Source organism: Eriocheir sinensis, chromosome 15, assembly GCF_024679095.1.
Source record: "Eriocheir sinensis breed Jianghai 21 chromosome 15, ASM2467909v1, whole genome shotgun sequence".
Classification (NCBI taxonomy): Eukaryota; Metazoa; Arthropoda; class Malacostraca; order Decapoda; family Varunidae; genus Eriocheir; species Eriocheir sinensis.
Window position 1 is genome coordinate 7,185,105 of NC_066523.1, and position 10,740 is coordinate 7,195,844.

General features: G+C 40.1%; 1 protein-coding gene across 5 annotated transcripts in view; it reads right to left on the reverse strand.

The window, feature by feature from the left end:
* The window catches only part of LOC126998857 (lysozyme-like), a 41,508-nt gene extending 31,072 nt beyond the window's left edge, over nt 1-10,436 (reverse strand). Inside the window, exons 1-3 of one of the 5 annotated variants that reach the window (XM_050861027.1) lie at nt 10,155-10,436; nt 3,668-3,862; nt 3,023-3,096 (exon numbers count right to left, since the gene is read on the reverse strand). In XM_050861027.1, coding sequence (XP_050716984.1) covers nt 3,023-3,096; nt 3,668-3,862; nt 10,155-10,218 — 333 coding nt within the window. In that variant the 5' untranslated portion in view covers nt 10,219-10,436. The remainder of the gene's footprint in view (nt 1-3,022; nt 3,097-3,667; nt 3,863-10,154) is intronic. The other 4 variants (XM_050861029.1, XM_050861030.1, XM_050861026.1 and 1 more) reach the window with 4 other exon arrangements.
* Between the last annotated feature and the right edge of the window lie 304 nt (nt 10,437-10,740).

The following is a 10,740-nucleotide window of genomic DNA, read 5'->3' on the forward strand; positions in this document are numbered from 1 at the left end:
AAAATTAACTATGCCGTCAGACTGGGTCGCCATAGCTTTTGTTGAACAGAGGTTCATTTGGGAACAGTACGAGCTCTTGGAATCTTTTGAACATTTCCTAGTTGGCGTAGGCGTAGAGAACCCTTCTCATCCAGGGGCTGAACTCTGTTTGCCCGAAAAAATGTTTTCCCTATAAATTCACACAATTATATATATATATATATATATATATATATATATATATATATATATATATATATATATATATATATATATATATATATATATATATATATATATATATATATATATATATATATATATATATATATATATATATATATATATATATATATATATATATATATATATATATATATATCTCAGTGGTGGGCACCGATCACTTTTTTGCTGTTCCGATCCCCGATCATCCGATCAGTTTGGCCAACTGGTCCGATTCCGATCATCCGATCATTTTTTAAGTACTGCTGTTCCGATCACCATTCCGATCATCCGATCATTAAAACTTATAATAATTACTATTATTTTTTTTTAAATAATAATTACAAGAAACACCTATTTTAGGCGTTATTTAAGTAATAATTTTAAATAAGTAATAACTTGATTATTTGCTTATAAATATCTTTATTTTTCCTCTTTCTTTTGGTATACAGGACATGGTAAAGAAAAAATGTTATCTTAACTTCTTATTTTAGAGATTTATTTAAGTCTACTTTTTTATTCAATTTCTAAAGTATGAAAAAGAAATTATGTTCGCTATTTTAACTTTTGTTTGAAGTTGATTTAGATTTTTGACAAACATTTTTCAACTTTTTAATATTTTACCATCGATATCAGGAAATATTTTTTTTACTATTCTATAATAAACGAGTGATAGTGATCATTAATCTCCTATCCTTCCTTATTAAATAGCTTTCTGAATAAAAGATATTGGTCCATAAATAAATTAGTTACATGAAGAACATAAGCAATAAGGTTTTGATTTTGAGTGTGTCGGTGTTGTGTCATCTGCCATCCACGTATCCTAAGACATCCCATCCTGATCTGCGCATGCGCGGAACCCGATGTTTACAAACAGTGTTGATAACGTAGTTTGTCCAGGCAAGATGGCGGCAAGACAGCATGGCAGCTTTTATGGGAAAATGGCCGAATTCAAAAATGACATGGACCCCATAATTCAGATAACCTACCATTAAATGGAGAGAATCCGAGAAACTTGACCATCAATCAGAAGAGAGTGTAGGTTATCTCATTTATCACATTTACCGACATACAAGGGGTGTAGGTTATCACATTTATCACATTTACCGACATACAAGGGGTGTAGGTTATCTCATTTATCACATTTACCGACATACAAGGGGTGTAGGTTATCTCATTTATCACATTTACCGACATACAAGGGGGGGCAGGTTATCTCATTTATCACAAGAGTTAACCAGCATCTTCACTCTTTCATCCTTCACGCTGGTAAACTCTGGAACAATCTTCCTTCATCTGTATTTCCTCCTGCCTACGACTTGAACTCTTTCAAGAGGAGGGTATCAGGACACCTCTCCTTCCGAATTTGACCTTGCTTTTGGCCACCACTTCTGATTCTTTTTTTTAAGAGCAGCGATTAGCGGGCTTTTTTATTATTGTTTTTTTTTTTTGTGCCCTTGAGCTGCCTCCCTATATATATATATATATATATATATATATATATATATATATATATATATATATATATATATATATATATATATATATATATATATATATATATATATATATATATATATATATATATATATATATATATATATATATATATATATATATATATATATATTATATATATATATATATATATATACCCCCAGCCCCCCTGGCTCATACACTTGTATTAGTCGGGTGGATTTGTTGTGAAAATAAATTGTACGTATGAAAGATTCATAAAGCTTTGCACTTGAATAGTTTACAGATACGTTAGGATAACTGTTCATCGTCATCAGTCATCATCTTTATTAGCATCATTACGCGTAAAAAGGATAGCACTCAAATTTCCTGTTGAACAAGAAAGACAAGAAAACATCTGAATCAAAGGAGAGATTGACCAGTAAAATGGCCCACTCTTGTGTCCAGACCCTTAGAAATAAATAAATGCAAATTATCACTAGCACCATCACAGACCATCACAGACTATTCTCTTTATAGTGGTTCTCAAGCTAAAAAATGCATTTCCTTAATTTTTTCATTCTCCCTCACAAACCTCCTTCTCGTCTTATCCCTTGCATCCGATCCATGTGCAGCAACCTTCCTTTGCAATGTCCCTACCCGCCTTCACTGCCAACTTTGCTGCAGGAGGTCCTTGTCACCACCCTTTCCACCTTCTCACTAGCACCGTACCACCTCTACACGTTTTTATATTTCAATCCTCACACAGTTTTTGTCTTTTGTATCCCTCCAACACCCTCTCATTTCTTATTCTACTAATCCTTCACACCCTGATAAATGTTTCTCAGCACTTTCATGTCCTGTGTATTTCTTGCTCATGCCTGGGATTATGGATCAACACTTAATACGTAGAGATCAATATGAGATACACTAGTATACACTTAGATACACTAGCATGATGATGAAAATCGGTTAACTGCTGAGAACCATTCTGCATACATTGAAATTATATGGAGAATATGCTCAATTAAAATCTGTCCTGAAAAAAATGTGCATTGCTTCTATAGTGTTGTTGTGCCGTAATATGATGTCATCTGTCATGATATGGATCAATAGTCATTCTTTTTTTAGCATTGCACTACATTTGCCACAGTGATGCTGTTTCATTTCACAGCTACAGTGAGTATTTCTATAGCAGTATAAAGCAGTACTTGTAGCCTAGCAGTCACAGTGGCCGGCACCACGCCACTCCTAGTCATGCGTCCTGTGGCAGTCTCGCCTTGATCATGACTCACGGTTAACTAGCTCTCATTAGTCTCTGGCAAGACATGAGAACAGCAGAGGAGAAAAAAAAGAGCCTCCTTACCTTGCCAAACTTGTTCATGTACTCCCTGACAATCCTTGCAGAGCAGTACAGGTCTGTGGCACAGTTCTCAAAGGCTGGAATGGAAATAAAACTATTTTTAAGTCTGAATTGTAATAATGATGTTCTTCGTTCTTGTACTGATGTACAGATACAACCCCTCCTCCCTCCCCCCTATGTATATATATATATATATATATATATATATATATATATATATATATATATATATATATATATATATATATATATATATATATACATATATATATAAACATATATATATATATAAATATATATATATATATATATATATATATATATATATATATATATATATATATATATATATATATATATATATATATATATATATATATATATATATATATATATATATATATATATATATATATATATATATATATATATATATATATATATATATATATATATATATATATATATATATCTATATATACACACACACACACACACACACACACACACACACACACACACACACACACACACACACACTCTCTCTTCATTGTGCTGTTTAAAGTCCCAAAGAGAGCATACTCATTTTCTTATCATATTAGCACTAACACCCATAGCCACCACACTGTAGACACCCAGGCTACTGACCTCCCTGCTTCTCCGGGTTGTCGTGCTGCATGACGGGCTTGCCCGCGTCAGCCCAGTAAGCCCAGGAGATGTGGAAGGGCCCGCAGAAGTAGGCACCAGCGTAGGGCACGTGGCACTGAGTGGTGGCATTGCACTTGGTGGCACCTTCGCACAGGCAGCCCAGGCAATTGGGGTCCACCTCGGCGGCTGCATCAGCTGGGAAGGAGAAGTAGGTACAACTGTTTTTGATTGGCTTGTTTTCCATAGTGACACTTACAAAACAGTACTGTATGATTCTTAAAGTACCGGTTCATCTAAAACGACCCTCCTTTATATTTGGATAGACTTAGAAATTGTTCACTGATTATCCCAAACATTTTTTTTCTATTGGAACTATCGATCATTTTTCTGCGGGAAAGACTCGAGAGAACCGATACAGCAATCACACATAGCATGTTAAACAAATAGCAAAATGTACCTTTGTTTAACCTGTCATTATCCTTTTGAATAAAACAGATTAACGACTAAGGTGCAGAAGTCTTCGTAATAGCATTAGAAGTCTTCATTAACTGTTTGAACACTGACTAACTCCCGCGCCGAACACTGACTCGAGCGCGCTGAACCGATCCTCCCCTCACCAGTGTAACCAGAATGCAGGACTCATCACCTCGTAGTTTCCGGTTTTTCCCTCTAACTATTACAAAAAAAAATCAATAGTTAACAGTTTTAACAAAAAACTTTAACTGAATATCGTCATTTGTGTGGGTACGAAATTTTGGGCTTGCAGAAAACTGATAAATGCAGTGTTCTGAAAACGAGAATAGGGTAGGTTTGGTAATGCTGCATTGCTGCTGCTCCTCACAGTCCTCAGTGTTGATGATACACAAACCGTGGGTGCTCGCGCCCTTGAGCCTCCTCTCCATCATTCTACCTCTCATTAACACACTTATCATGCCGCTTCCTCAATGCCATAATAAGACCCTGAGTGACGTAACAGTGTGTGGACAAGAACAATAGTGACAGCGCTTTAAGACGAACAAAATAAGGACGCCAAGGTGAAGTTATTGTCTATTCTAACGGACCTATTATATTTTTGTGCTTATGTGTGTTCTCAATAGATTTTAAAACCTTAAGAACTGCATGCCACGGTTCCTTCGTCACCCAGAAGCCAGGAAGGACGTGGGGGCACTGGAACTCAACGTGCGTCCCGTGCAAGGCCAGTGTGTGTGTGTGTGTGTGTTTCGCCGTGGTAGGGATCCATTCGTCTCTCTCTCTCTCTCTCTCTCTCTCTCTCTCTCACTGAACAATGTTACGTATTGGTGTGAAATATATGTAATGTTGTGTGGGATGATCGTGGTGGGCGGGCGAGGCTAGGGGCCAGTGGCCATCTTTTTATTCCCGATAAAATTAATTCCCAGAGTTTGAAAATAATGAAAAGTATACAGACCATAGAAAAATAAAGTTAGTAAAGGCGATATACATCTTTTTTTGTCAAACTCAATATTGGTAAACCTTAGGAATAGCGGCTCCCAGCGGGTGCGCGTTTAGGGCACGGTGTGGTGGTAATTACAACATTTCTAGCACGTACGACGGGGTTTTGACAAGGGGACAGGCGTGTTTATGTCACAAGGGGTGTATTTTTCTACGCTGGCCTCACGATTTCTTCTAAGTCGATGGGCGATGAGACTGCGAGCTCCGGGGTGAAGAAAGGCAAGAGCCCGCGCGGAAATATACACCACTTGCGACAAACACGCCTGTCCGCTTGTCAAAACCCCGTCGTACGTGCTAGAAATGTTGTAATTACCACCACACCGTGCCCTAAACGCGCACCCGCAAGAAGCCGATATTCCTAAGATTTACCTCAATATTAGTCGACGCTCTTTTATAAAGAATAACATATAACTAGAAAAAAAATTTATTGAGGGGCTTTCGTCCCTTCCATAAGTCATTAATGCCCCCCCAAATTAAGAACCACTGCTAAATGTGTAGTTTCAAAAGTATAGCGTTGGAAAACGAGTTAGAAGGTCATCTCTACCACCATCATTGCAACCATTAATATCACCACTACACCGACTCCAGTGCGTTGATTTACTTATTTGTGTTTGGTTGGTTGGTTGTTGTTGTTATTGTTTCTCATCCTTTATTTGCTCCTATTTTTTGTTATTGTTTTGTTTTTTGTTTATATCTTTTAGCCATCCTTCTCGCTAATATGAATATACAGTAATTTCGTTTTGTTTTTCCTTTGTGTGCTATTTCTCTAACTATCTATCTGTTTATCTGTATCTCTTTAAACACACACACACACACACACACAATACACCGTGGCCTCAGAAACTGCAGTCCCATACTTATTTTCCTCCGCATTCTTCCCCTTCCCTCTCCTCCTCCTTCCTCATCCCACCCTTCCCTCTCCTCCTCCTCCTTCCTCTTCCTCCCACCCTTCCCTCAACTTCCTATAAGCCACCTTCAGGGTCGTAATGTGGTAATAATTACAGTCTGTTTCTTTCCGTTTGGCCACCAACAAAGCGGGAATTTTGATGGATGTTCGTGTATGCATGAAAATCAACTGTTGTGATAGACATTCAAGCTTATTTTTCAATAATATATTTGAATATTTATGTATACAAAAACAATTCAGTCGTTTGCATCGATAATCTAACATACAAGCACGCGAAAAGACAAGCTTGAATCAAATAACATAGTCACATCATGCTCGAACGATCTGTGTTTTTTTCAAATTCTTTGATTGATAACTCATTTCAGGTATGTTAAAAGACATCTGGCTCTGCAAGTGCAAATAAAGGTTATCTTAGTAATTTACTGCACGTAAATAATGATTAATAACATAAATAATATGAAAGAGTATAACGAGTGTGATGCTAGGCTATTTCGAATATTAGGCTACCCATGTTATTTACATGCAACACGTCAAATTCCTTATTTATAGACACTTGCAGAGTCGTATATCACTTAAAGACTTTACCTAGAGTAAAAAATGCCAAAATTTCCATTTTTGGCACTTAAAATGATGTATCTTTCATAATTAACATACAGCAGGGATCCAAAGTTCGGGGAAAAAGTTGTCCAAAACCATGGGTCTAAGTTGACCACCTTGAAAAAATGTTCTAAAAATATACCTGCATGTTAAAATGTTCAAATATAGGCTTTAATGCTTGTTTTATATCCATTTCAGGAGATTTGCATGAGATGTGCATGATCTGTGAGTGTTAGCATACTGCATCCTGCCTAAAACATGCCAAGCAAATATATAAAAGGGTCGCGTGGGCGAGAGTATCAAAAATTATAAAATTATGAAATTATAAAAAAAAATATATAAAATAATGTTCTATCGGGTAGTAGCTGGGAGTGGTAATCGCAAATTTACTGTGAATCACACAGACATTAGTTTTGTTGACAAACCATCCATAATTAACAAGGTTGAGCAGCCAGTTATGAACCAAAGGGATCAGTTTGTCTGACTGAAGTTGCATCCCGTGACTACAGTAACTGGGGGAAAGTGAAATTTTAGCACCTGCCGTAGCCTCCTATCTCTTCTTTTACTATATTCGTTCCTCTAACTGTCCTCCAAGACCCTCAACGTATACGCGAAATAGTGATCTGAAGGGTTTGTGTCTGTTTCGATCTCTCAGTGGATGTCAGGACAGTTTATGACCTTGAAAACAATGATAACAATACAATAATAACATTAAGAAGTGACTTGCCTAATGACTCACTCAGGTGCTAAAGTAGAAAGCGGGACAGATGCATGGACTGACTTTCGCCTCTCCTGCATGCCCTCACCGTCCTGTCCGTTCCTCGGCCCTGCCCATTAGGCTGGATTCACACGAGCCACTTTTTAGTGGTCAGTGGCCGCCACAAAATAACGGTCAAAATAGAACACACACATCTCTATGGGTGCATGCACACGGGCCACTTTTTTGTGGTCACCACAAAACAGTGGCGAGTGGTGGCGGGCGGAGCCATTTTCCGACCACGCCACAGTGTCCAGCGATAGCTACCGTTGTTTCAAATGGCAGCGTGCACACGAGCCACTATCGGTGACCACCACCCTGCCACCCGCCGCTTTCCCTCTGTCTTGACACTTGAACACCTGAATTTTAACTGTCATAATGATGTATAAGTATGACCTTCACGCATAACTTGTGTTCAGGATATAATGGTTAAGCTCATATGCTTTCATAACTAATGTTTCATTTCGTTTCACAGTTTTGCATATTAACCCGGTAGCTTTACCGTGTACCAGTGACGGGCCAAATTTGTGCCATGATATAAACCTCCCAAAATAGATGATGCATAAACTGATCACACATGCGTTGATATATATTATGAAATGGTTTGCGTGAGTGATGATTCTCATTATTTTATTTAGAGGGGCCTTTAACCTAACCTAACCTAACTTAACCTAAGAAACATGACCCCCGCAGCTACCGGGTTAATTGATTCTGGTATGGATTAATTACTGAATGTGGTAGTTTTATTACCCGGAAGTCGAAAGGGGAAAATGTTATGTAACCGCAAAGACTGCTGAATTATGTCAATAAATTACATCTAATGTGACTTGAACATTTAATATTCTTCATGTTCAGTCTTATATTAAAATTACCGCAAGTCTCCCTTCTACTAGGACACAGTTCCTCATGTTGATGTCCTGCCGTGTTATACGTGGACCAATTATTGTCATAAGATGATTAAACCAATCCTGTGACCTCCTGATGTAGTAAAAAAATTATCGTGTTCTTTTAGCTCTGTAAATAATGTGTGGAATGCTACACGCAGTAGTTTGTTGCAAAGTATATATGGGGTGAACCCATGGCAGTACTTTCTTCAGCGCTTTTTGCCAAGAAAGCACAGACAGCTGCTGCCTCTACGAGATCCATAACCCCACGTGCTGACCTCATTAGTGGCCGCCACCGAGTGGCTCGTGTGCATGGTGCACCTACCCACCATTTTTCGTGGCGACCATTTTTTTTGGTGGCCACTGACCACTAAAAGTGTCTCGTGTGAACCCAGCCGTCTCCCCGCCATATACAGCAACGCGTCCACGCCAACCGAGACACCCACTGGGCACCTACATCCTACGCCCTCTCTCTCTCTCTCTCTCTCTCTCTCTCTCTCTCTCTCACACACACACACACACACACACACACACACGGCCGGTAGCTCAGTGGATAGAGCGTCTGCCTCACAACCAGAAGGACCGAGGTTCGATTCCCCGACCGGGTGAAGATAAGTTGGGTTTATCTTTCACGTGTAGCCCCTGTTAACCAAGTAGTGAGCAAGGGCAGCGAGTAGGTACACGACGTAAGGCGAGGAGTTGTGACCTCGTTGTCGCGGTGTGTTGTGTGTGAGTGGTCTCAGTCCTACCTAGAGATCGGTACTACGATGCTCTAGAGGCTGTAGCCCCACAGCCTAACTAGCCCCATAAAACCACCCAAGAAGTACAACGAGCTCTTGAGTTCCTCCGTAGGGAAACGGCTGGCTGTCTCGAGAGAGGCCCGCAGCAGACCAAGAGGTGAATTACACACACACACACACACACATACACACGACGCTGCTTCCCCCCCCCCCCCCCACACACACACACACAAACACGATGCACCTTCCTCCCCTACACGCACGATGCTCCTTCGCCCTCACACACGCTCCCCCTACGCCATACACCCGATGCCCCCCAACACACACACTATTTCCCCTCCTATTCCTCCTCCTCCTCCTACTTGCTCATAGTCTCGTGTATCCCTGCATCAGTTTCTTCTCCTGAGTAAAGGAGTTAGCCAGTTGAATCGTCCTCCTTGTTGCTGTGTGTGTGCTCTCAACGACGGCATTATTTTCGTGGCGTGTCGTTGAACTCTTGAGCAACTCTGATGTCCCTCCGATAAGACATCGGAAGCAATGTTGTGTTTTTTATAACTCGTAAGACATAACCTGGAGTGGACAGTCCAGCTCCGGTCCACGAATAATAGGAAGGACATTGAGTTGCTCGAGTGCAACGACGCGCCTCCTACTATCGATGAGTTATGATAGGTAACAGGTCTTGAAATACTTGAACAATTTCATTTACCTTTTCTTACCCCTTTGAACGAACCCAGTAACTAAGCCTGCCGTTTCAAGCAAGGGGGCGCAATACAAACATTAGTAGGGATTATTTTCGTTTCGATATGAACTACCCATCATTGAAACAAATTTATCGGCGTACTAATTAATGCAAAATCCATTAACTTGTTTAAGAATCGCATTATCATTTGCTTCGATGTGATAGGAGTGAGCTGGACGCCCTTGCATTTGCGAAGATGGAGCGCTTTATTGTGCCTCGTCATGAGCCAACATTACTGCTGCTGTATATTCCGTTTCTTCATGTCTTCTCTTTCTACTCCACCCCCCCACCTGCCTCCCCGTCTTCAACCCACAGCTAAACTCTTAAAAGCCCGTAAGGACTTCAACAGTCCTTAGACTACAACAGCATCACAACTCAGAGAGATATACTTACCGGAGAGCACAGCCAGGATGAGGGCCGCGGTGACGGAAGCGATGACGCGTTGCAGGAGAGACATCTTGAGTCTTGGCCGTATCTCTGTGACGACGAGAGAACAAGTGATGGCAATAGATGCGAAGAAAGAAGGTGATTTGAGGGACTTGCTAGTTGGCTACCCGGCACGCGCGAAGGAGCGAAAGGAAGGAAGAGAAGGGTGCGCAGAGAGGCCTGCTGGACAGCAAGTCGCGGCGGCGGAGACCCGACTGAGTGAGGCCGGAGAGTGCGTGGGGATTACCTTCCCGCACCTACGTATACACCCGCTGGCCAGGTGCTCACGGACTCGCATGGAAATTTCAGTGTACATCGTGTTGGGTCTATTCAGATGACATCGTTCACCTGCTGGCTAACTTTCTATTTACTACATTACTTCCAGATCTGTTTTCTTCCTCCTCCCGTACAACATTCGTAAAAAGGAAAAGGAGTATTAGAAAACGCACGCCGAACACATTAGTTTTACGCTCTTTCAAGCAAATAAGGAGGCTAAAAATATACACTCAAGCCAGTCGTGTCATTTTCTCGCCTCTTTTTTCCCCCCTGACAA